Source organism: Gavialis gangeticus, unplaced genomic scaffold, assembly GCF_001723915.1.
Source record: "Gavialis gangeticus isolate Ggan-Ray unplaced genomic scaffold, GavGan_comp1, whole genome shotgun sequence".
NCBI lineage: Eukaryota > Metazoa > Chordata > Crocodylia > Gavialidae > Gavialis > Gavialis gangeticus.
Window position 1 is genome coordinate 42,583,897 of NW_017729006.1, and position 23,340 is coordinate 42,607,236.

The 23,340-nt window shown below is 41.2% G+C and overlaps 1 protein-coding gene across 1 annotated transcript in view; it reads left to right on the forward strand.

The window, feature by feature from the left end:
* The window catches only part of NFX1 (nuclear transcription factor, X-box binding 1), a 103,561-nt gene that overhangs the window by 7,333 nt on the left and 72,888 nt on the right, over positions 1 to 23,340 (forward strand). Inside the window, exons 2-7 of the mRNA XM_019508727.1 lie at positions 4,584 to 5,633; positions 8,160 to 8,321; positions 10,957 to 11,034; positions 13,874 to 13,979; positions 15,437 to 15,508; positions 21,557 to 21,696. Coding sequence (XP_019364272.1) covers positions 4,584 to 5,633; positions 8,160 to 8,321; positions 10,957 to 11,034; positions 13,874 to 13,979; positions 15,437 to 15,508; positions 21,557 to 21,696 — 1,608 coding nt within the window. The remainder of the gene's footprint in view (positions 1 to 4,583; positions 5,634 to 8,159; positions 8,322 to 10,956; positions 11,035 to 13,873; positions 13,980 to 15,436; positions 15,509 to 21,556; positions 21,697 to 23,340) is intronic.

The following is a 23,340-nucleotide window of genomic DNA, read 5'->3' on the forward strand; positions in this document are numbered from 1 at the left end:
CTTCAAGAGACATTTGGATGTTTATCTTGCTAGGATCCTATGACCCCTGCTGACTTCCTGCCCCTGGGGCAGCGGGCTGGACTTGAAGATCTTCAGAGGTCCCTTCCAACCCTAATGTCTATGAAATCTATGAAATAGAGGAATTTTTCTATTGCAAAGACCACAGCAGGTCATAATATTTTTGAAATGTCTGGGTTTATTTTGTGACTTATATGTATGTGTTTGCATACCTAGCAGTGCTAATATTGTACATCATCCTTAAAAGGATCTCATGGCACCCCAGAATACTGTCACACTCTGGTGAGAATCACTGACACAAATGATTGGTGACTTCAACAACAAACATATCTTTTCCTTCAATGTATGTTCATATGCACATCTTTACTGTGGGTGTGCATGTGGCTCAAGCACTCCAGCTTAGAAGCTTTTGACATAGCAATACCTGTATTGCATGCCCTACCCCTTCTCTGTCCATTCTGGTGCTCTGAGTCAAGACCTGCTTCTCAGTTCTTCTCAACCTTTTTTGCTGTGGATGGAGTGCTCCTGGGTTGTCCTTTGTGCTTATAAACTTCATGAAGCCCTGCTGGGAGTGATGCTGCTGTTTTGATTTCCCTACTCTGGGTAGAGAGAGAGAGTCAGCCTGGAATATCACGTGCCCAAAAATCACTCTTTCCTTAAGCAATCAGTAAGGAGACAAACAACAGAAAGATTTATTATAAGAACAGAACAAACATAAGAAACCAGTAACCATATGTTGGCATTCAGATGGAGGCGGCATACCCACTTTCAAATAATCTGGGAGAATTCTCCCAGGTTTGTTCTCCTAGTAGAGAAACTTACCCAGAGTCACATTGATAGACATTCAGGTGCTGAGGCTCTGAAGACTGGAGAGCTTGCAGTACTGATACTGTGCAACCAGAGGGGGAGGGGGAAGGGGGGAGCAGAATCTCAAATGCTTTGCAGGCTCCCTTAGTCTACCTGGCAACAGCTCTGGTTGGCTGACGCACACTGCTTAGCCTGCATTTTCCTGTAGCACAATTTGGGGGTTGTGAAGGGGGCACCTTCTGCTTTCTGCTGGAGCAGCAGAGTCTAGCAAGGGGCATGCTGCCTCCCTGGGAGGAAAGGGTTAATGTTGGAGGATTGTGTTCTCTTCTGAGACAAGCTACAGCATGTACAGATGATTGCTGTCCCAGGAGAAACTCTCCTGGGAGTAATTAATCCTGGTTGTTCCCAGGTTATTTTTCTCCTGGAGTGGCCATTTTTTAACTGAGGCGAAAACAAGCCTGAACATCTATACAGTTGTGGTTTTTCCTGGGAAAGTAGTGAATATAGAAGAGTAAAAGTAAATAAGAGTAAATAAACAAAAGAAAATACCAGGACATTGCCCTGTTATCTTGTACCTTAAATCCAAGGTGCAGTTTCTAGCCAGCTTCATGGGTGTTAATGCAGACCTTGCCTCTGACCTGTCTCGTCAGGGCTTCCTTTATCTCCCCATCACCTTGCTTTTTTCAGCCTCCTTGGCTGGGGGACTGCAGCCCCCACCTTGTACCTGGGAAGACTAAAGACAAAGCCATAGTCTCTCAGTAGACCTAAGTATCTTTGTCATTCTTGCTGTTCATGTATGTTGCCCCTTTATTTCTAAGGTGTGCTCACACTACTAGTAACTTCCTGCTCTCCAAAGGTATGCATACAAAGTTGCATGTTATTTAGGTGCTTAGATTTGCTTTTCTCTCCCCTGAGTGACCAGGTATCATTCTTTCAGCTCTTCTTTCAAAATATATATTTATCACTGTTTGGGCAGACCCAGGCTTCTTGCTTTTTAGCAGGTTGACGTAGAGGACTAGTAAGCAGACCAAGTCACTGCTACTTTCCCCAGGCGTGCTTGCTGAGAGAGGGCTTACTCAGATTGCTGTCCTTGTGTCAATACCCTGGATGCCGTATAGGTCTTGAAGTAGAGCAGGCATGGTCTGATTCTCCAGGCCAGAGACAACCTTATCTACAGGAGAAAGGACATATTTATCTTGCCAGGTAGACCAGATTTAGGAATTGGTGTCAGTTGAGATTAAACTCTCCTGATGATAAAAATTCCATGTTGATCATTTTACAATATCTGTTGGAACTTAATGGGTGGATAAGTCTGCTGTCTTATCTTGGGTCACTGACCTCCAGTACACACACATTGACATATGTTTTTTCACACAGCAGGCCTGAAATTCTTCAAGTCCTGACTTGAATCTTCTCTCCAGGGAGATACTTTCATCCCTGTTAGTACCAGAGAGTGGTACTTAAGTCCTTCATGGGAGTACCTTCCCATTGAGCCCTTGGCAAAATTCTGTTTCCTCTAAGGCAGTGGTCATCAACCAGTGGATCTCGATCCACCGGTAGATCTTGGAGCCTCTTGAAGTTGATCCGAGGCTGTGGTTCCCCAGTCTGGTCCAGTCCAGTAGGTCAGTCTGCAGGGGAGGGAAGGGGGTGGGGGCTAGATCAAGGCCCCCGTGGTGAGGGACTGAGCTGCAGAGGCAGGAGGGGTAAGTTGAGTTGGGGCCCTGGCCAGGTAGGACTTATCTGCTGGGGAGGTGTGCCCCAAATAATTTTTTCTCCCTCTGCCTTGATCTGCCCCCAACCCCCCTTCTTTCCCCATAGACTTACCTGTTGGGCAGGGGGCGACACACAGTAGATATTGGGTTGCTTTTAAATGCCAAAGGTGATCTCCTACTTAAAAAGTTTGGAGACCACTACTCTAAAAGAATGGCTTTCTAAGTAGTGATCTCTTTGGGAAAGGGGATGTGTGAAATCCAGGTGCTTCTGGTGGCTTCCCTTTACATGGGGATCTGTCCTAACTTTTTACCAAAGTTGGTTACTGAATTCCACCTTAACCAGAACATTCAACTTGCTGGTGTTCTTTCTGAAGTTTTTTGTTCTTTGCAAACTGAGAAACTGTTACATTGCTTAACAACAACAGAGTCTCATCTTTCGACCTGCACAGGACTAAGCCTTTTAAGAACTTTGAGGCTGTTTGTTTCCTTAATCAAGGGATTAATGGGCATAGCACTCTAAGGTGAAAAGAATGTCTAATTGATGTTGGATTGCCTCAAAACAGTTATAGCATCGCTAATGTGGACCTGTCAGCAGTGTCAGACCCTGTTATACCAAGACTAGGCAACTCTTGTTTGCTTCCTTGCAAAACCACCCATCTGCAGGGCTTGACAGCTGGAGCCTGGTTACCTGCTTTGCCAATGACAGTTGTTGCAGAAGCGTTGTGGGCAAGTCTTGCTTTTGGTAAAGCCAAACCTTCACTCACTCTCTGCTTGACAATCCAAAGCAGTGCCCATATACCTGGAAGTACTTGCCATAGTGAATGTCCTTATGGACAGTCACTCAAAGGAGAAAGAAGTAGTAGGAGATTTTCAGGATGTGGTATTCATGTTATAGCTGCATTCCACCTTCTTGCTTTTCTTCTGCATCTAGCGCCTGAGGTTGTGAGGGGAAAGGAGCGCCAGAAGCCTGCACTGCTTTTTATACCCTCAACATGGAGCACAAGGAAGCATAGCCCTAGGGTACGTGGCATGGGTACTGCCAAGGCAAAAGTTTCCAAGCTTGAGGTGCATGTGTGGCCATAGTGAGGACATGCATATGGGCAACATCTTGAAGAACTGTAGTCATACAGAATCTTTTTTTTCCATTAGAAATCCCTAGAATATTCAGTAACAAAATATGAAAGTTAAGTTGTCTTGGTGTATAGTGTGCCATTTCTGAATGTCATGCAAAGTGGTATTTATACATTTGAATTGTACTGCGTAAGAGGGAACCTTCTTTATGATCAAGCGCTTTGCCCATTTTGCAGAAGGAACATTGATTTTCTCAGCTTTCACAGATCTTCTCACAGTGCCAGATGGTATCAAGGTACAGGGGTTTTCTTGTCACTTGGACTGGAGAAGACATGGATTTAATGAGATAAGGTTGTGCTAACAGCATACACAGTGCACCAGTGAAATGAGGTATACTGTGTTTCTCAAGGTATACATGCACCTCTCTCTTTCCTTTCATTTCATGCATGAGGGTCAGGCAGAGAGGGACAGTCCTTACCAACCTACATCCTTCCAGGCTCATGGGTGTGATTTCCCTGAATGCATCATCTCAGCCACAGCTCTGCCAGGCTGAACCAGTTATGCCTAATATAGTGAATGCAGCTGGATTGCCTGGAGACCATTTTCAATGGCTATTGCCAAAGCCAAAAGCAGAGTTAAGGTTACAAATGTGAATGCTTTAACTCTCCCTGTCCAGGTTTTGAGAAATTCAGATATTGGTAAACTTGACATTTTTATGGGTGCAAGATATAGCAGGCAACCCTAATTCTATTAACACAGTTTTCCTTTACTGATGAAATTAGAATACATGCACACCCATGCTGGCTTATTTAAAAACTAATTTCTGGATATTAGTTCTATTCATGGGGTCCAGTATGTAAAGGAATTGCCCTGTTCAGCCCATTGTGTGTATAGTAAATTTTGTTACGGTATATCACAGGAAAAATGCTTAAATGTTTTAAACACCTCTGTCTCATTTTGTTTTATACTTTCTAGGTACTTTGCACTTCAATCCAGAAGCAGCTGACTTCATTCCAAGAGAGAGACAGACTTCTGATCGAAATTGGAGAAATCAGGGTAGACTGGAATCTAACAGGAATCGGAGCAGAAATAATCTACCATCTCCAAGTCAATCTTCTGATAGAGGCACTGATTATGAAAGCTCTTCTACAAAGCAACAGGACTTCTATAGTCCAGAGACTCAGTGTAGGAGCCAACAAGATTTTCCTCAGTTTGCAAGTACCAGTAAAAGTCACAAGAATCATAGTTTCCAAAACCAGCGATGGCATAGATCAAGAAGCGATAGGACATATACTAGAAATCGGGTGAGGCAAGCACCGACTGATGGCACAGCAGACCCAACAATTTTAGATACTACAGTGGTTCCAGGGAGGAGAACACTTCCTAGAGAATACAATGACTTTTGTTCTTCAGATACTGACAAAGAGGTACCTAATGCAGATAACAGAGGAGCAAAGCCAAAGAAAACACATCTGATGCATGCGTCGGGAAGAGGGTACAGAGAGAAGGGGAAGCACTCACATGACCGAGATAGGAGGGTGACCTCTAAACAGAAGGATATGATGTTTCAAAATGTCCCACCTTTGGACCTGACTCAGTCTGATTCCTCAGAGGCGTCTGTTGGAAAACCATTTTATGATGGATGTGCTGGGAGTGGTGATGAACAGAAAAGATACACGTTTGCAAACAAAAAATATCCTAGAAAGTCTACGTGGAGTAAACCCCAGTCAGATAAAGACCTTCAGAAAAGGCAAGATACCCACCGTTGCAAAAATGTAAAAGTAAAGAAGTCTTCTGTGACTCACACCCCAAGAGAGAAAATTAGTGAGAGGAAAAAAGAATCGTCTCACACTGGTGATCACAACTCGACCAGCATAACACAGACGCACCAGCCAACTGATTCAGTCAAACGTAGTGGAAGAAAGCTCCCCCTACAGGAGGGACATGTGTCCTCCCTTCATTTCAGCAAGATGCAGTATTGGAAGAAGCAAAGTGATGTGCCAAAGAACAAGGAAACTCATACAGGTAAGTATTCTGGATTGCTTAACCTTCCAAATTAAAGGCCTGGGTCCTAAAAGATGCTGAGTAACATCTTCAATTGAAGCTGATTAGTTAATCAGCTTGAGGCCACACCTGCAGTACTGTGTCCAGTTTTGGACCCCCCACTTGGAAGGGATGTGGACAAGTTGTGGAGAGTCAAGTGAAGGGCGACAAAAATGACTAGGGGACTGGTGCACATGACTTGTGAAGGAGAGGCTCAGGGAACTGGGCTTATTTAGGCTGGAGAAGAGAAGACATGGAGGGGGGGTGGATTTAATAGCAGCACCCTGAAGGGTGGTTCCAAAGGGAGTAGAGCTAGATTATTCTTGGTGGTGGCAGGTGACAACAAGGAGCAATGGTCTCAAGTTGCAGCAAGGGAAGGTTAGGTTAGATCTTAGGCCAGGGGTGGGCAAAATGCGGCCTGGGGGCCAGATGCAGCCTGCCAGGCCGTTCTGTCCATCCCACAGGGCCCCTAAGAAATTTAGAAAATTAATATTAATTTGCCCCGGGCTGTCTGCCATGTGGCCCTCGATGACTTGCCAAAACTCAGTAAGCGGCCCTCCGCCCAAAATAATTGCCTGCCCCCATCTTAAGCCAAACTTTCTCACAAGGAGGGTAGTAAAGCGCTGGAACAGGTTATCCAGAGAGGTTGTGGAATCTTCATCCTTGGAGGTTTTTAAAACATGCGTAGGCAAAGCCTCTGTTGGGATGATCTAGTTGGGGATGGTCCTGCTTTGAACAGGGGATTGAACTAGATGACCTCCTGAGGTCCCTTCCAACCCTAATATCTGTGATTCTCTAAATCTGGTGATAATTTAAAAGAAAGTGATCAGCACTCTGCAGGATCCATTTTACAGAATGTAAATAACAACTCGATTAAATGTATCTCTTCTGTATCAACGTATTTTTCATAATACTTTAATTTTGGAAACAATGTTTTTGGTAATGATTAATATTCTATCTTGTCTTAATTAGACTTCATAATGGAGGTCACATCAGGCACCAGGTTTGTTAGAAATTTGAAAAGTTTTGGACAAGTGTTTGTTGAACTTCTTTTTTTTCAGTCTCTTCTGAATTTGGAAATGTTTTCTATAGTTCTTCATGCAGGAGGGAAGAACAGGGTGCCACAATCAAATACAGCTCTTCTCACTGGACTTCACTTGCTAAAATCTAGTACATGGTACCAAGAAAAATAAGATTGGAAATTGGAAAAAATTAGATGCTACTTTGAATTGCCAAGTAAAATGATTTAGTGATAGTAGTCCAAAAATAGATAAAGCATTGATTCTGTAATGCATTCTGCCCCGAATAGATTCTGTAATGGGTCTTCTGAAAGACTTTGGAATCCATTCAACACTGCAATTTGGATTATGATTTTGAGTTAAGTAATTCATTAACTCGCACGTAGTAGCAGGTTCTTAACCTATTAGGTAGGCAACCTATTACAGGAGAACAGTGTATAACGCCACTGGTTCTTTGCACTCAGCTAAGGGTCCTTTTTTCTTTTATCGGTGGGATAGCTGAGAACCAGTAGTTTTCAGTCTTCAGTCATCTTTTTTCACTTGATCACATGCTAAGGATATTATGTTCTTTTCAGCTCTGTTTCCCAGAGCTCAGAATCCTAGATCATTGCATCCTGTTTCTGCATTGACTGTTGCCTTGAGCTTGGCAGCAAGATCTCCTTAAGAGGGTCTTTGAGTCCTTGAAAACATCTATTCAAAATTTCTTTTTCAGCCCAGCGAGAGAACAACTATAATCACAAGGCAGACAATTTTTTACTGCTCCAGACTTCAGAGCGTTGTCAGCCTTATTATCTAGAGCTCCTTTGTTTTTTGTGGATTTAAGATTTCTGAAAACTTTTGAACATGGACTTGTTTGAAGCTTTTTCTGGGTCTTGCTTTTCTTTCTTAACTTAAAGTGCTGTCTTCACAAGAGAATAGAGGGAGCAGTGATCTACTACAGAGAGGTCCAAGAACTGTGCTTTTCCCGAAAGGCTGTTATTTCCCAGATTTCTGTTCAGTGTCATGTTCCCTCCCAGTCTCCATGTTCCCTGTTCAGCATCATTACTTTTTTTTTTTTTTTTTAAGTGTCCTATGGATAATACATGGACTCAGGAATTCAGCCTCATTTTGACTGAAATGTGTATATTGATTTACATGTTTAAAGTTCAGTATAAACACTTTGTAAAGCTATTATTTCATTTGACTTGATTTGCAAATTCTCAGACTTCTTTGGCCAGATTAAAATCTTGAAGAAAGTAAGATTGGGGAGAACATTAACTGAGTGAGAGCTTGTTGTTGTTTTTGCATGAACTGAAGATGTACATAATAATGGAGCATTATTGTATTGGAATCTTTTCATGTTTTCACACAAGCCCAAACTGTGTGTCTATGCATCCACTGGGGGGTGGGATTCTGAAATTGCATTTAAAATTAATCAGATTTGTGTGTTAATTTTTGATTTCTGTATTGCATTTTCTTCATCATTTGCTGTTTTTACATTTCTGTACAGGGTCTCTGATAGAGCAGTTGACCACAGAGAAATACGAGTGCATGGTATGCTGTGAGGTGGTTCGAATAATAGCCCCAGTGTGGAGTTGTCAAAATTGTTATCATGTGTTCCATCTGAACTGCATTAAGAAGTGGGCAAGATCACCAGCCTCTCAAGCTGAAGGTTAGTATTTTTCCTTATTTGATGTATGGGGGAAGAGGGATGTAAATATTGTTAAAAAAATACTTGTTTAACCTTCTGTAATTATATCAGTTAAACAATTAACTGATAATGCAGCAGCTGTTGGGACCCACTTCTGGGACCCTTTGACAGCCAGGCAGTGGGGGGAGGCAGTGGCAAATCCAGCCAGACAACACAGCTCACTTGAAGCCCCTGTGCTTAGGGGGAAGGAGCACCTGTGAAGGAGTAGCTAATTGCTTAATTGATGGGTTATTACTTGGCCACCTCTTGTTTTCCTCTTAGTCTATGGGTACTAGTCCCCCTCTCACCTCCTCTCCTCCTTGCTCTTCCCTCCTTCCTGCCTTGCCATCTTCTAGTTCCTGCTGGGGCGCTGTGTGGCTTCCCTGCCAGACTGCATGTACTCTGAGCTAACTGATAACTGGCAAGCTAACCGGTTATCACTGGGCTTATAAGTGAAATGATTAATTGTTTAGCTGTTCACATCCCTGTGGAGGAACTTGTCTCTTTTAATGATAGTTGGATAATGAGAAACTCCATACCTGTTCAAGTAAGTATCTTAGTACAACTCCAAGTACAGCAAGATTACAGTTGGATGTGCATAATCAGAATTATTTTAATTTTAAGAGTTCATATTACAGTTCTAACACTTGATTAGTGTGTAGGCTTCTGGCTAAATTTCAAATCATACATATAGATAACACAGGTGTGTAAACTAAATAATATCAGATAAGGAGACTGAAACAGCTTGTATGTGTTTGTGATTTTGCATTTTCACACTTCTGGTATGGGATCTGACTGATGTTAAATCACATGTACAAATCATAGAAGCAGTTGAAACTACATTTTAACACACAATGCTAGGCCTTTGCTTTTGTGCAACTTCTCAGCAGTTCTAGTCCGCAGTGGTACAGAAATTAAGATTACCAATGCTTGCTTGTTCATGGTATTCATTCTTCTGTGTTTACCTCTTCTTTTTCCTTTCTCTCTATTGAAAGACTAGGTAGTGACTCTTAGGTTTGCTGAAAACTAGTTAATTGTGCAATATGTGTAACATGTAGAGGGAACCTAAGTGTTTTCCGGTTATTGTAACTATTGGCTATAGAGCAGTAATGCTAGAATGCAGCCAGTTTCAAAGTGGGATTGGATACTGGAAAAATATCTAAACTGGTGGCTATAATAACATCTCCCAGATAAGCAGATTTGTGCATCTTTTCTTTGAAGCTTCTTGTGCTGGCCACTTCTGGAGATAAGGATACACAGTGTTACTGATTTGATCAAGGATTACAGTTTGTGTGCTTATATGTCTTTGCATAAAAGGATCATTTTTTTTCTTCTGTGCTGGGCCTACAATTGTAGTTCTGTGCCTTTGAACAGTGTCCATCTTGTCACTTGGACATCCTTTTATATGCTGATCTGTTGCACACAATTTGAGTTGAAATGTTCCACAATAACTTTTTGTCAAGCACTGGTTTACTCTTACAACTTCGTCAGTTTGATCGGGCACTGAGACTGATTAATGATTAATTACTCTGAGACTGTTTGTATTGGTCTCAGACTGAAAATGTTTTCACTTCCATTAAATGTACCAGGGAGCCAAGCACCTTTTGCCTTATTTGCTCCTTTGGGCAATAATGTTAAGAAAATAGACCACACAGCCCACCCCTCTGTGGCAGGCTAGTAGGGAGGATACTTTAAACCACTGTAATGAAAGTGGTATTGTATAAACAGGCTTGCTTTCATTCTTGAAATCTGTAGGAGCTTAGCTGGGTCTTATTTATTACATTTTACTGTCGTGTGACTTTATAAAACTCTTAAGGCCAAGAAAAGACTGTTGCTATCACTTACTTTGATCCTCCTGTATTATATATACTGGCTCTAGAATTTTACCTGGTGACTTGATCTAGCCCAGCAATTTGTGGTTCAGCCAAATGTAATTTAAAAAGAAGTTTGAGTTTAAGAGGTGGAGGATTCAGTTTGTTGTCTGCTATGGTAATTATTTTCAGCAGCAGGCTGTTCTCGCCATTAAACTTGCATAATATTTCCAATTTGAATGTTGTTGTTGTTTTTATGCTAATTTTGTGTCTGCTAAGTTAAAAACACTTTGCACTCGGACAGCTTCTCTGTTTGTTGGTGCTATAGACTGATCTGTACACGTTTTTGCATTTGGTTACACTAATGCACTTTTATTGCATCTAGCATTGAGCTTGGATTTAGATCACTGTCTTTTGTTTACCACCACACCAATCTTTGCTTAATTGGTAAACTTTTTATTGGTTTCCCTAGACAAAAATATAAAATCACTGCTGATAAAGTGACATTGGTTTGAAAATGAACCCCCTTAAATAACACTGATGAACTGCAAATCCCTCATTAGTAATCAGTTTGTAAGCTTTATCCGCTTTTAGTTTGCTTAAAGTGGGTCATACTGACATTTTTATATAACTATTCAGAATATGAATCAACACTAAATCAGTTTTATCCTAAAGCATTTCAGTATATTACTTGAAATGATTTAAAAAAAAAAAAAAAAGCTTGCTGGCCATTACAGCTATTATAAGTTATTTAAAATATATCTGAAATTAATAAGAAGCTGTTCTATGTTTTAATTTCTTTGCAGATGGCAATAGTGGTTGGAGATGTCCTGCTTGTCAAAATGCTTCAACCAGAGTTCCTGCTATTTATACTTGTTTTTGTGGTAAGTGTTGCATATTTACAGTTACTTAATTTACAGTTTTCTTAATTAATAGAGGTTTAGTATTCATAGATGTTATGGTTGGAAGGGAGCTCAGTAGGTCATCGAGTCCGACCCCCTGCCCTGGGCAAGAAATTATTAAATATCTGGCTCCACTCTCCCTCTTACATCTCCAAAAGCACTCTCTGGCTCTAACTTTCCTTGTACTGGAAGCTAACAAGTTGATTTTTTTGCACAGAATTTCATTCTTGTATGAGGATCATATATGACATTTAGTTTAAATGCTACATTAATTTTTATTATTTATCTTAAATCATTACTTATGTAAAGACAGTTAATTTTAAAAAATCTAAAGAAATGGCTAAAGTAAGTGCCTCTCTTCTTCTGTGGTAGACATAATGTAGATCTATTTGAAACTGCGGGTTGGATGAGATGAATTCTTGAGGTCCCTTCCTGCCCTGTTGTTCTGTGATTCAGCTATAGGCCTTGTATGTATGGAAGGTTGCACTGGTATAATATAGGATATATATTTAAGACAGGATATTTAAATTGCCATATTTTCTTGCATGCAGTATGCTATGGCATATAATACACACCTTATTGAAAGGCAGAATTAAGAAAAAAAGGTTTTTCTAGAGTTATGGCTCCATAGAACAGGGACAGAGCTAATCTTCAGCTGACTCACCCTTCCTTTCCTGTTTATCTAAAGCGAAATCCTAGCTGCTACTGAAGACTGGTGTCTGTGGGTGGAGATTTCTGAAAAGTGCTAAAGAGTCTCCAAAGAGGAGAGAGAACAAGAGCAGCTAGAAGACAGCCAAATTGCACTAAGAAAGGTTAGCTTAATTAGTGGAACATCAAGACTGCTGAAAAGGAGAGACTGTCACTAACACTGCTGGAATGAAGAGCAGTAGCCATTAAGTCTTTTGTTTCTGGATATTAATCCTGTAGCTGTTGCACTGTGGAGCAGGAGTCAAAGCAGGGTGCTTCTATCCTGGGAAGAAAATCAGCTTTCCCACTTAATACATGCACCCCAATGTTGGGAGGAAAAAAAGGTGTGTTCTATGTAAGAAAACATGCTCATTAAAACTCTGGCATGGTCATTCAGGTACAAGAGTGACTTTTTTTGCTTTAGTTTGTTAATTTGAACAGGTTCAGTGCCCTTACAGGGTTTTGTACTGGTATAATTATCTCTACTTATGAAAAATATGCTTTAAATTGGTGTGACACATTCCTATGTAGACCAGGCCATAGATATCTATCTAATATAGAACAAAAAATAGCAGGGTCAGGAGATGACCTTAGCACTTCTCTGGCACCACTCACTTATCAAACTTTTAATCTGCTTTCTAAAACACCCCTGTCATGGAAATGTTTTCCTTCCTGTTTCTTAACAAAACATGAATGCTTTTTCACTGAAAATACTCTTTGATACTGGATATTGATATTTGAACTCAATTATCTGAAATTGGTTTGGTCTCATAATCCCTTAAATTTACTTCATGGGTATTTCTCCCCTGCAGAGGTCTTAGATGAAGCCACCATCTGGCTTCTGCTTATTTATAGGTTTTAAATATAAACACTCTTGTACATAGAATTACAGAATTTGATATAGGATGCTGTAAGTAAGATACATGGAGAGTTTTGTTTTAACAAAGTATTACTGTGCTTCAGTGTTTAGCCTTTTATGCAGCTTACAGCTGAGTTCTGAATATTAGTCTGACCACTTGTATGACTTTAAGAATTAATTGTTTTTCTTAACTGTCTCATTCAGCCCCTCAATCTCAAGATAAAAGACAAAAGAAACTCCAGTAGAGGTGCGCTGATACATCAGTCCAATATTGGATTGGTACCGATATCAAGAGAATTTGTTGTGTTGGATATTGGCCCAATGGGGCTGATAATTTGACCAATAAATGCCCGTGCTGTGTGCAGCCGCAGCACAACGCTCATGCAGCCAGAAACAGAGCCAGCAGCATAGGGAGCTGACTCCAGCTTGTTAGTCTGTTGTAGAAGGGGAGGAAAGCGAGGGGTGGGGTGTTGTGGGGGAGGGGCAGATCAGTGTCCCCTGTGGTGAGGCAGGGGGCAAGGACAGGGGCAAGTGCTGCCTGGGTGTGGGGTGCGTGGGGGGGTGTGTCTCCTGCCACTGCTTGCACCCCAGTGTTGTGGCCCCAGATCTGCATGGGGCAGGGTGGGGCAGACTGCAGCTGGGGCTGTGCAGGGCTCTTCTTGGCGAGGGGCCGGCCTGGGAGGATGCTGCATCTGCCCCAAATTTTGCTGCCCTCTGCTCCCAGTGCCACCACTGCCAGCCGCCCAGTACAGCCCCAGCTCTTCCCAGCGCGTGGGTGGAGGCGGAGCATTAAGCCAAAGCAACTCCGGGCTGCTGTGACAAAATTTGGGGTGGATGCAGCATCTTCCCAGCATATGAAGAGCACTGCACAGCCCTGGCTGCAGCCTGCTCCACCGCACCTTGCACAGATCCAGGGGCATGTGCCCTCTCCCCCCCACCCATGCCTCACAATGGGGGGACATTGATCTCCCCCCAACCCCTTCCCTCCCCTTCCACTACAATTGACTGACCAGCTGGAGGCAGCTGTATTGGAAATCAAATCAGTATCTGCTGATATGCCTCCTTAAATGTCAGCTATCAGTATCAGCCTGCAAAATCTCTATTGGTGCACCCCTAAACTCCACCTTGCCCTTAATTTTCAAAGCAGAACATCTCTTAAACATAGAATCTGAGTACTGAAAATACAAATATCTGTAACTGTGTATACCACATACAGGTTTTTTTCTTTAATTTAGTATTTATATGAACAAATATGGTCATCTGGTTTGCTTTTAGGTAAAGTAAACAACCCTGAATGGAACAGAAATGAAATTCCACATAGCTGTGGAGAGCTTTGTGGAAAGAGAAGACCAGGTCAGGACTGTCCACATCTTTGTAATATGTAAGTGTGTTTATAAATACAGTGTAATAATTCACAGAACATTATTGAAATCTGGAAACCAATTGCTCCTTGGGTACTTTCAGTTTGCCAGTCAGTAATTTCTCAAACAAAAATGCTTGTGTAAGTAGACTTCTAATGACTAAATGCAGGCTATTCTCTTGTTGGCTGTTTAAAATATATTTTATTCACTAGGCTGTGAATATTGTTTTTGAAGAAGTGGATGTTTTTCTGTTACATTTCCATTGTACTAACATATAATGGTGGTATTGGTGTTAGAGGAATTGCAGATCACAAATAATTGGGTGGAAACAGCAGCAAGGACTCTTCCTTCTTGAGTCCTACCAGAGGAAAACTGAGCAAGTTATTTAAGGTCTCACAATGTCTGTGACTGGCCAAGAAAATGAAATTGTGTATCCCATATTCCAGTCTAGCACCTTTTATTATTGGGCCATTCTTCTTCCCCACAGAAGGGGTTTAATGAGTACAGTTGTGTCCATCTTCACCCCTACCCCCATTACATGTTGTGGAAAAGACAGGAATGCTAAATGCATTCAGTTCCAAGCTGAATGCAAAAGAAATTGTATTAGTGCTGTTAGAACAAATACAACATTATTTGAGTGATTTTAAAATTGTATTGTAAAAAGAGATCTGCTCATGACAAATTAAGTTTTAATAGATATTGCCCATTTTCATAGGACTGATGCATATTTTTTTGCATCGGTAGGGAAACATAAAATGATTTGAAAAAAAAAATTATTTCTTGGGCAAGTTTGCCTAAAAGACTCCTCTAATTCAGAAACTGTTAGCCAGAACAAAGAACATGTGGGCTGTTTTACAGAAGAATTAAGAGTGTATTAAGATTGTTGACATCTGTTAGGCCTCTTACTGTTGTGAAGATAGACATAGTAGGTAACCCTAACTTCCCAGTCCATCGAACTGCTTTATAAAGGAATATTTCTAATTTAGTAATGCTCCATAGTAACTCTAGGTTTGTGTTTGGTTTGTAATTTTGAGAGGAAGGCTGACAATGAGTTCTCCTTTGGATTGGAATTCAAGACACTTGGGTTCTAGTTGCTGTGAGGCTTTGGCCACATCACCTTTGCTGTTTCTCTAAGAGAATCTGGAAAGTTAATTCAGAAATTTTTGGTCTCTTGTGCAGAAGGTCAGGCATAATAGGGATAGTCCAATTTGGCCTTAAAAATCTGTGAATGTACAGTAACACCCTAATTTACAAGAGTGATTAGAGGAATAATGTCAAGTCTAAAATAAAAATTAAGATTGATCATTTAAAAAATAAAGCTAAGCAAGCTTTAAATTCTGGTATGCTATTGTGTTTAAAACTGACAGAATGTCTGTGTTACAGTAGATCATTTAATTTTCTGTTCTTCAAGTGGAATAAGTGTGTCTGTTAAGATACCATAAATCTTCATGTAATTTATTGTGTTCTCATTTTTAAGCCTCTGCCATCCAGGGCCTTGCCCCTCATGCCCTGCCTTTATGACAAAAATGTGTGAATGCAGACGAACGAGGTGAGATTATTTTTGCTGCTTATTGTATGAACAGAAATAGTTTTTGAAACGCTGTTCTTTTGCTTGTAATTTTTGTGTGTTGTGCATGCTCTGTGCAAAAGTGGGTTAGAAAAGGTGTAGCTATTTCTTACGGCTTTGCTTGAAGTTGGACACCTCATCCTTATTAACTTGGAGAAAAAAATGGGAGATTTGCCAATTTCAAGTCGTCTGTTTTTTGGAATTACATTTTCGTATCTTTAGAACACCTTTTTTTCTCATTGCTGTGTGAAAGAATAAGATGGAAAACTGAAACTGATTGTAGATGAAATACTGTCATACCTACTGAAATCAAACAATTTTTTTTCTTTGCTGCAGTACATGTAGTAATGGGTAAAATGCTCAGAGGTGAGTTTTAGTAGATGAAAACATGTTAAATTAAAACCTGTAAATAGTTTTCAGAATACCAAAAGAGATAAAATGTATGACTCTGTGTTCAAAATTCAGTGACAGTTATATTTTAACAAGATTGCCTTATATTCTTATATGTGGAAATCTTAGAAGAAATGTTAGTGCCTCTTACATTTTTGTTTGACAAGGATTAAAAAGGGGTTAGTGTATTCTTTGGCATTTGAGAAGCAGTGACACAAACTAATAAAGCTCAAGTCTTGGTTATGTACTCTTTGGTTCATGACTGAAGCTGTAGAATACCACAGGTGATTCACATTGTCATTAGTGTGCACTGAGAGAATATAGCAACACTCATAGCTTTTGACTTCTCTTTTTTCACTTCTGTTTTTAAATGAATGTTCTTTTATGGGCCAAAATGTGTAATGGCTCTCTCACTGTCTTAGAGTGAACTGGGACTTGGCTGAATGAGGAGATCTGTGTCCTGATATCACTTCCAGCTATGATCCCATGGATAAATGCATGAAGATTGTCCTTCTCTCTTTATAGTCTGTTCATATTGGTCACATACACTTGAAAATATAGGTGTCCACTAGGGTAGACTCTGCAGTACCATTTGACACAACTGCAAAGTTAGAGTGATATTTTAGAGACTCACATATGCACATGCATGTTGTTTCAAAAGGCCCAGTTTGCCAAAGTTACCGTCACATAACCAGGCCAGACTAGGTATGATTGGGAAAATCCTTGTCTACCCGTGATGTCTGGTGTTAGATTTTAAGGTCTACAGTAACTCTAGTTCTAATTGTGTTTTAATATGGATCCCAGCCTCCGCTTCATCTGTTACCATGTAATTTTGTCTGTACTGGTGGTAGACTCTGTACGTCACAGCTCATTAGTCACTTTCCTGGCACAAAGCCTAGTCCCTCTGCTTATATGCTTGGCATCACTTCTTCCAAATTTGTCAGTAGCTGACTCTGACAGCTTCAGTGAGACCAGAATTGACCTCTCTTCTAATTCTGTTACATAACTACCGTTGACCTCAACTTAACTTGGTACATGAGGTGATAAAATTGTTTTTATTAGAATTAATTTGCAGTGAACAGAGCACTTTGATTATTGAGAGAGAAACTCTGCCTTAGTAGGAATGAAAAGGCTTGGAACCCTGCCCTTGGTGGAAGATACGATGAATTGTTTTTTGTCTTTCTGTGAATGGGTAGACTAAGATGTGCCTAGATACTGAGGCTTGGAGTTAAATTCTTGGAATAATTTTCCTTTTCCTGTGGCTAGGATAAATGATCCTCACCTCATTCCACCCTCCCCACCCTATCTGACTCACTGAGGGAGATGTAAAAGCATCCTCATTCCTAACCTAGCACTACCTAAAGTTACTTAGACACAGGAAAAAATGCTTTTCACCTGTATCCTATAAATGAAAGCTTAGTTCCAGGGGGGTATGCATACCCCTGGGGGTACTTGGACCTGTGCTAGGGGGTACGTGCAAGCGGGGAGGGAGCATTGCCGCCTCTCAGGAGCTGATCTGGGGCGGGGCGAGGTCAGTGGCACCCCTCTGCCGGGCGGGAAGTTTGCACGCGCTGGCCATCGCTACTACACACCAGCCCGGTGAGCTTCTCCACCCCACAGAGGGGCACCACTGTCCTCACCCCAGCCTGATGAGCTACCCCACCCCACCGCGCCCGGCCCTGCTCCTGGGAGGCAGCAGTGCTCTCTCCCTGCCCACCCGCCCCGCCTCCCTGCTCCATGTCCGGCTGCACACTACCCCCATTCTCTCCCCCTGCTTGGCATCTGGCCATCAAAGGTACTTAGACTAAATAAGGTTGAAAACCCCGGGCTTAGTTTAATAGGTAGAAGAAACAGAAGGTACCTCTGAGACCTGAAGTGCTTAATGTATTCCCTTATTAAATTGCCTAAATTCCTTAAATTCAAACACATTGCTTTCTGCGTACCCTTTTTCTTTAGTTTGCTCTATCTAGATTGGAAGTGTGGCAGTGAAGCTGCCCTGAGGGCACCTCCCTCCATCACACCATGCTTCCACTCTTCAGAGTGGTTGTGATGAACCTGCTTCTCAAACTTGCACTTGGCCTGCCTTCATTGCTTCATTTCCAGGGATGGTGTGTGCTGTAGGAGCAGCTGTGTGGTACAAGCTTCTCGGCAGCATCTCCATGAATTCTTCAAAAGCAGTATAGGCATGTTCTGTGTGTTTGGTGGCAAAAGCTCTATGTTCGGGGTGGGGTGTGTGCACGCGTGCATGGTTGCACACAGATACCCACCACGCATGTATATTCAGCCTTCTTAAACTGGTTCCAAGAGCTCGGTTGCCCAAGGTGAGACAGTATACAATCCTTGCTGTTATTTGCCTACATTAAAAATAAATACTGTGTAATCAGATCCCTGTTCTTGCTCCTTTTCAAAAGCACTAAGAAATGTAGATTCATAGATTGTAAGGCTGGAAGGGACCTCAGAAGATCATCATACCTTAAACATATTGATTAAGTTACCTTCCCTATGCCAGGAACAACATTCAGAAAAACCCTGTATTTTGAAAATTTTGAGCTGGCCTAGCAGGAAATGAATATATTTCAACGAATGTGAAGCTGCAGCAAATGTGGTTGCTTCCATGGTAGATACTACTGTGAGCTTCAACAGAAGCTTGTATCTACTGGGGTAAAGCTGGAAAGTTCTTTGGAGAGAAATAAGAAGTCTGATTGCAAGAAGAACAAAGTTTCATTTCAGTCCCCAGAGTTTGTCGTCATAAATTTTACTTTTCTTTTGTATACAAGGTAAGGAAAATGTGGTAGCCAAAAAAACAGCCACTCATCTACAGGCTGGTTCAGTATCATCCAGTACACACAGTTGAAGTCTCTGGTTTACTAAGTTTCCAAGTAGCAATATTTTGGGTTTTTAGAAAGGTCGAAGCCAAGTATTCTCTTGTGTCCAGACTGGTTTTGGTTACAGGCAACCCCCACTTTAATGCTCTTAATTGGTTCCGGGAAAACCGAGTGTTAAGTGGAACTGCGCTAAGCAAAACCCATTTCTCCATAGGGTTTAATATAAATAGAAATAATTGGTTACTTCTTCTTGCCGTAGCTTCTCATCATCGCTGCTGCCTCTCCCCACCCCTCTGCCTGCCTGCTGGCCACTCCGGCCCCACGTGCCAGCCCACGGCCCACGCTTCTGCCAGTTCCGGCACCATGGGGCCCCACACTCATGATTCTCCCTGCTGCTGCTTCTCCCCACACCCCTGCCTGCCAGCTGCTCCGGCACCATGCGTCAGCCCAGGCCCATGCTTCTACTGGCAGGGGCCCTGCACTCATGCTTCTCACTGCCGTTGCTTCTCCCCACCCCACCACCTGCCAGCTGGCACCATGTGGCACCCTGGTCCCCCCCACTCCTACTGGGTCCCTGCTGGCCCTGGCCTTGTGGCACCAGTGCAGGCCCCGAGCCCATGCCCGCCTGCCCACTTGCTGCCACACCGATTCTTGCCACCGCTGCTGCTGCTTCACTGAGTGCTATAGCGAAACTGGCTCAGCACTAAGTGAAACGAGGTATGAATTTTAAATGAGCGCTATAGCAAAATAGTGCTAAGTGAAACTGTGTTAAGCGGGGGCTGCCTGTACTTTCAAATGGAATAAAAATCATGTCCTATCAAATACCTTTTCCTATCAAAGTCCCGTTTCTCTTTTTGGGGTTTTTTGTTGTTCTCCCGCCCTGGCGGGGGGTCGGGCTAGAAGATCTACTAGGTCCCTTCCGACCCTTAATCTATGAATCTATGAAACCTTCTCCAGAAATCCATCAAATCTTTGATTTCATTCCCACAGAATGAAAAGGGCTTAGTTGATCCTGAAGATCAGGAGGTAGTCGGCCACTGATTGCAGAAATATCAACCAGTTTGTAGAAAGCACTGTTTTTGACTTATTTGTTAACATTTTAACCTCACTTTTTAAAATCTGCCTTTCCATTTGATACCATAAGTGTGTTGAGGAAAGGTGATAAAAAAGCAAAAAAAAAAATTAATTATGTTTATTTAAAAAAAAATTTAAATAAAGTTATTTCACCCCCTCCAGCCATACTTTCTCCCAGTTATGGTTTAAGGTCACCTTGTTAGCCAGCCAACCTGGAATAGGAGATGTAATTAATTTTAGAAGTATACTAATTTCAGCTAAAAACTTCAAATAATATTAGAGGTACTGTTTTACATATAGAATTCCAGCTGCCTTTAGTTAGTCTGACATACTGTCCTGTATATTGGGGTCAGGTTATCTGGAGCTGCAAATTGCTTCTTGTGGTATTATTTCTCTTTTCCCAAAGCATTACATTTGCCCTTTCATCTGAACATCTATGATATTGGTTTAAGAGCCAAGTCATTTAGTGTAGCTGTACAAAATCATGACACCCACAATTATAATCGGTGCATGGGTTTTACAGAAGGAACATTGTTATACTACTAGCATTGCTAGTCTTTGCATCGTATCTCAGACAAAAGAACTGAAGTTTGAATTTAGATTAAGAGGATGTATTAGTGTTATAGAAGTAAAAAACCTTATTGGGGCACTGTAACTTTAAGTAATTAAAGTAAGAAATGCACTGTTATTTCATATATTACCAAATCAAGATCAAGGTCCCTTTTCTTACATTCAGGGCTGAGGCCAGGTCATTTAAAAGATAACTTTACCCTGATTATATGTCTGAAGTTTTTAGAGGAGAGTAGGTTTAGATTAGACATCTGTAAGAACTACTTCACAGTTAGGGCGGCTAGGATCTGGAACCAGCTTCCAAGGGAAGTGGTGCTGGCTCCTACCCTGGGGGCCTTTAAGAGGAGGTTTGATGCCTACCTGGCTGGAATCGTGTGAGCCCAGTTTTTCTCCTGCCCAGGCAGGGGTTCGTCCTTGAAGATCTACAAGGTCCCTTCCAACCCTGCTTCTATGATTCTATGATACATCAGTCCAATATCAGATTGGTACCAATATAAAGAAATCCTCCTTTCCTGGAACAGTGAGATTTTTCTGACACAATCATAAGTCTAATCTGTGTAGGTGGCAGCTTTTTTGGGAGCTGATCTAGCAGCATGGAATGAACCACATAGGAAACAAACGTGATTCACAGATCTCAGTATCTTCTTTTCCAAATATACAAGGCAGAAATATGTATATGCTATTATGTGTTGTAAATGGCATAAATAAAATCTACAAAAGTCAAATACTGTGCTCTAAACATACTTGTTGACCTAAAGAGAGGCTGTGAAAAAGAATAAGCATATTATGAAAGTTACCAATGTCTGTAATGCACTACTAGAAAGGAGATGCCTTAATGACAGTCTTGGCAACAAAGTTAACTTTAAACTATTAAAAGATAGCATAATAATATAAAAGGGTGTTCTGTATTTTAAATAATGCAGTATATCCAGTTAATGTGACATCAAGCTCTTTTCTCTGTTTTTATGTGCGAAGATTTACATAGTAGCCTGCCTTTGACTTAGAGATATGATCCATTTTTAGTTTCTGGACAATTTAATGCATTCCATTATTGTATATTTCCTTTGAAGAAGTGCAGCTCATATTGCAAAGCAATTACTTTGATGAATGTATATGGAATACTTAAGTCCAAGTAAGATATTTTACTAATTATGCTGTTATTTATCTACAGTCACTCAGTGCGCTGTGGCCAGTCCACCACAATTCATTGTTCTAATGTATGTGGGAATACGTTAAATTGTCGTAAACATAACTGTACTCAGGTGTGCCATGCAGGAGAATGTCCACCTTGCCAACTAACGATACAGCAAGGTAGGTATCAGATATGTGGAAAGCTGCTGAGATTTGTATGCCAATGTTTCCCCCTCCCCTCCTCCCTAATATCTCTTACAGTCAGTGACTTAGTTGATTTGTTGAATTTGGTATATAATAATCAAACTCCTATTTGTTAAAACACAAGGCCTAGTTATGCTTAATTACTTGAAAACAAGTCACTAGGCCCTTTTTATAAAAGTATATCCAAACCATTTTACTGTTGTTTTCCTAAATGCTAAGTGTTACATTTAATTTTTTGAGGGAAAATAAAGGCTTTTGAGCACAATGCAATAGACACTAAATTATTGAACAACAGGGAAGACTTCTGTTTTAATAAGTCTCATCTCCATCCATAGGATCTGAAAAAGGGGGTTATTTCCTGTGAAAGTTCATGCCTCTCTCAACCATTTAGTCTCTAAGGTGCTACCCTGCCCTACCTTCTGCCTAATGCTAGTCAGTATTTGCATAAACCTGCTGTTACCGGTTTTATTTGTGATTTCATATTTGTTCTACATTACAGTTATAGAAGTATTATTCCATTAAAAAGCTGATGGTTTTTGAGGTTCCCAATCAAACACTTGCCTGATCCAAGGACTGCCTTCTGCCAAATTTCAGTACCTTGTTGGAGATTTTACAGCAGCTTGAGAAAAAGTCATAAGACTATTAAATAATGTGGTGGCCTAACATTGGCTATTACAGGGGTTGTTGCTATTTCCTTACAATTAATACTCTATTTGATTTTCTTTAAATTAGTTGTTCTATATGTTGAATATAGATGACACATTTCCATTGGGGTACTGAATGTTTGCTTATCACTTACCACTCAGGTTACTATCAGACTTGGGAAATATCAGTGTTGTCCTATAAGCTCTTAATCATAGTTTTCACTTTAAAAACCTTCTCCATACGTTTTTATAGATCAGAAAACATGCACCAGTGTTACTGAATATTTCAAATACTTATTTAACCTTGAGTAGGGGAAACCTGTTAAAGCTTACTACAAGTATAGGCACCCAGCATTATATCTAGGCATTATTTAATCAGTAGTTTGGGGTGGGGGAAGTAAGGTAAAAATTGTATGAAAGAACATTTCATGTAGCACGCTTAAACAAGACGCACATACTTTTCAGATAGTTAAAAGCCTGATAATTGGTACAGCACCTATATTGTCCAGGTATTTAGTTTAGCGTACTAATACCAGTACTTCTAATTGTGTTTTACATTAAAAAAAAAAAGAGAGAGAAAAACCTGTAAAATTTGAACTTTATATATAAAAATTTTCAGTGGAAATTTAGGCTAAGTATGGATGTTCAAAAATTCTAAGGTGGAAGCAGTGTAAGTTTTGTGGTTTACTCTGAACACCCTAGTTTAGGTAAGGAGTGAACAAAACAGACAGACATACATCCTTCGGGGGGAGAGGGGTGTGTAGGCTGCCTGCGCTAGCTGGGGCCAGCAGGACGGCGGTGCTCCCATGTGTCTCCCAGCAGGCTGCCAGAGCATGCCAAACCCAGCCAGGCATCTGGCCACTTCTGACAGGACAGCACGGCTCCTCTCCCCAGCTCTGTCCTCCTGGCTGTCAGCTGCTCACGGAGGGGACAGGGCTGGGGACAGGAGCCGCGCTGCCTAGCTTTGTTAGGCAGG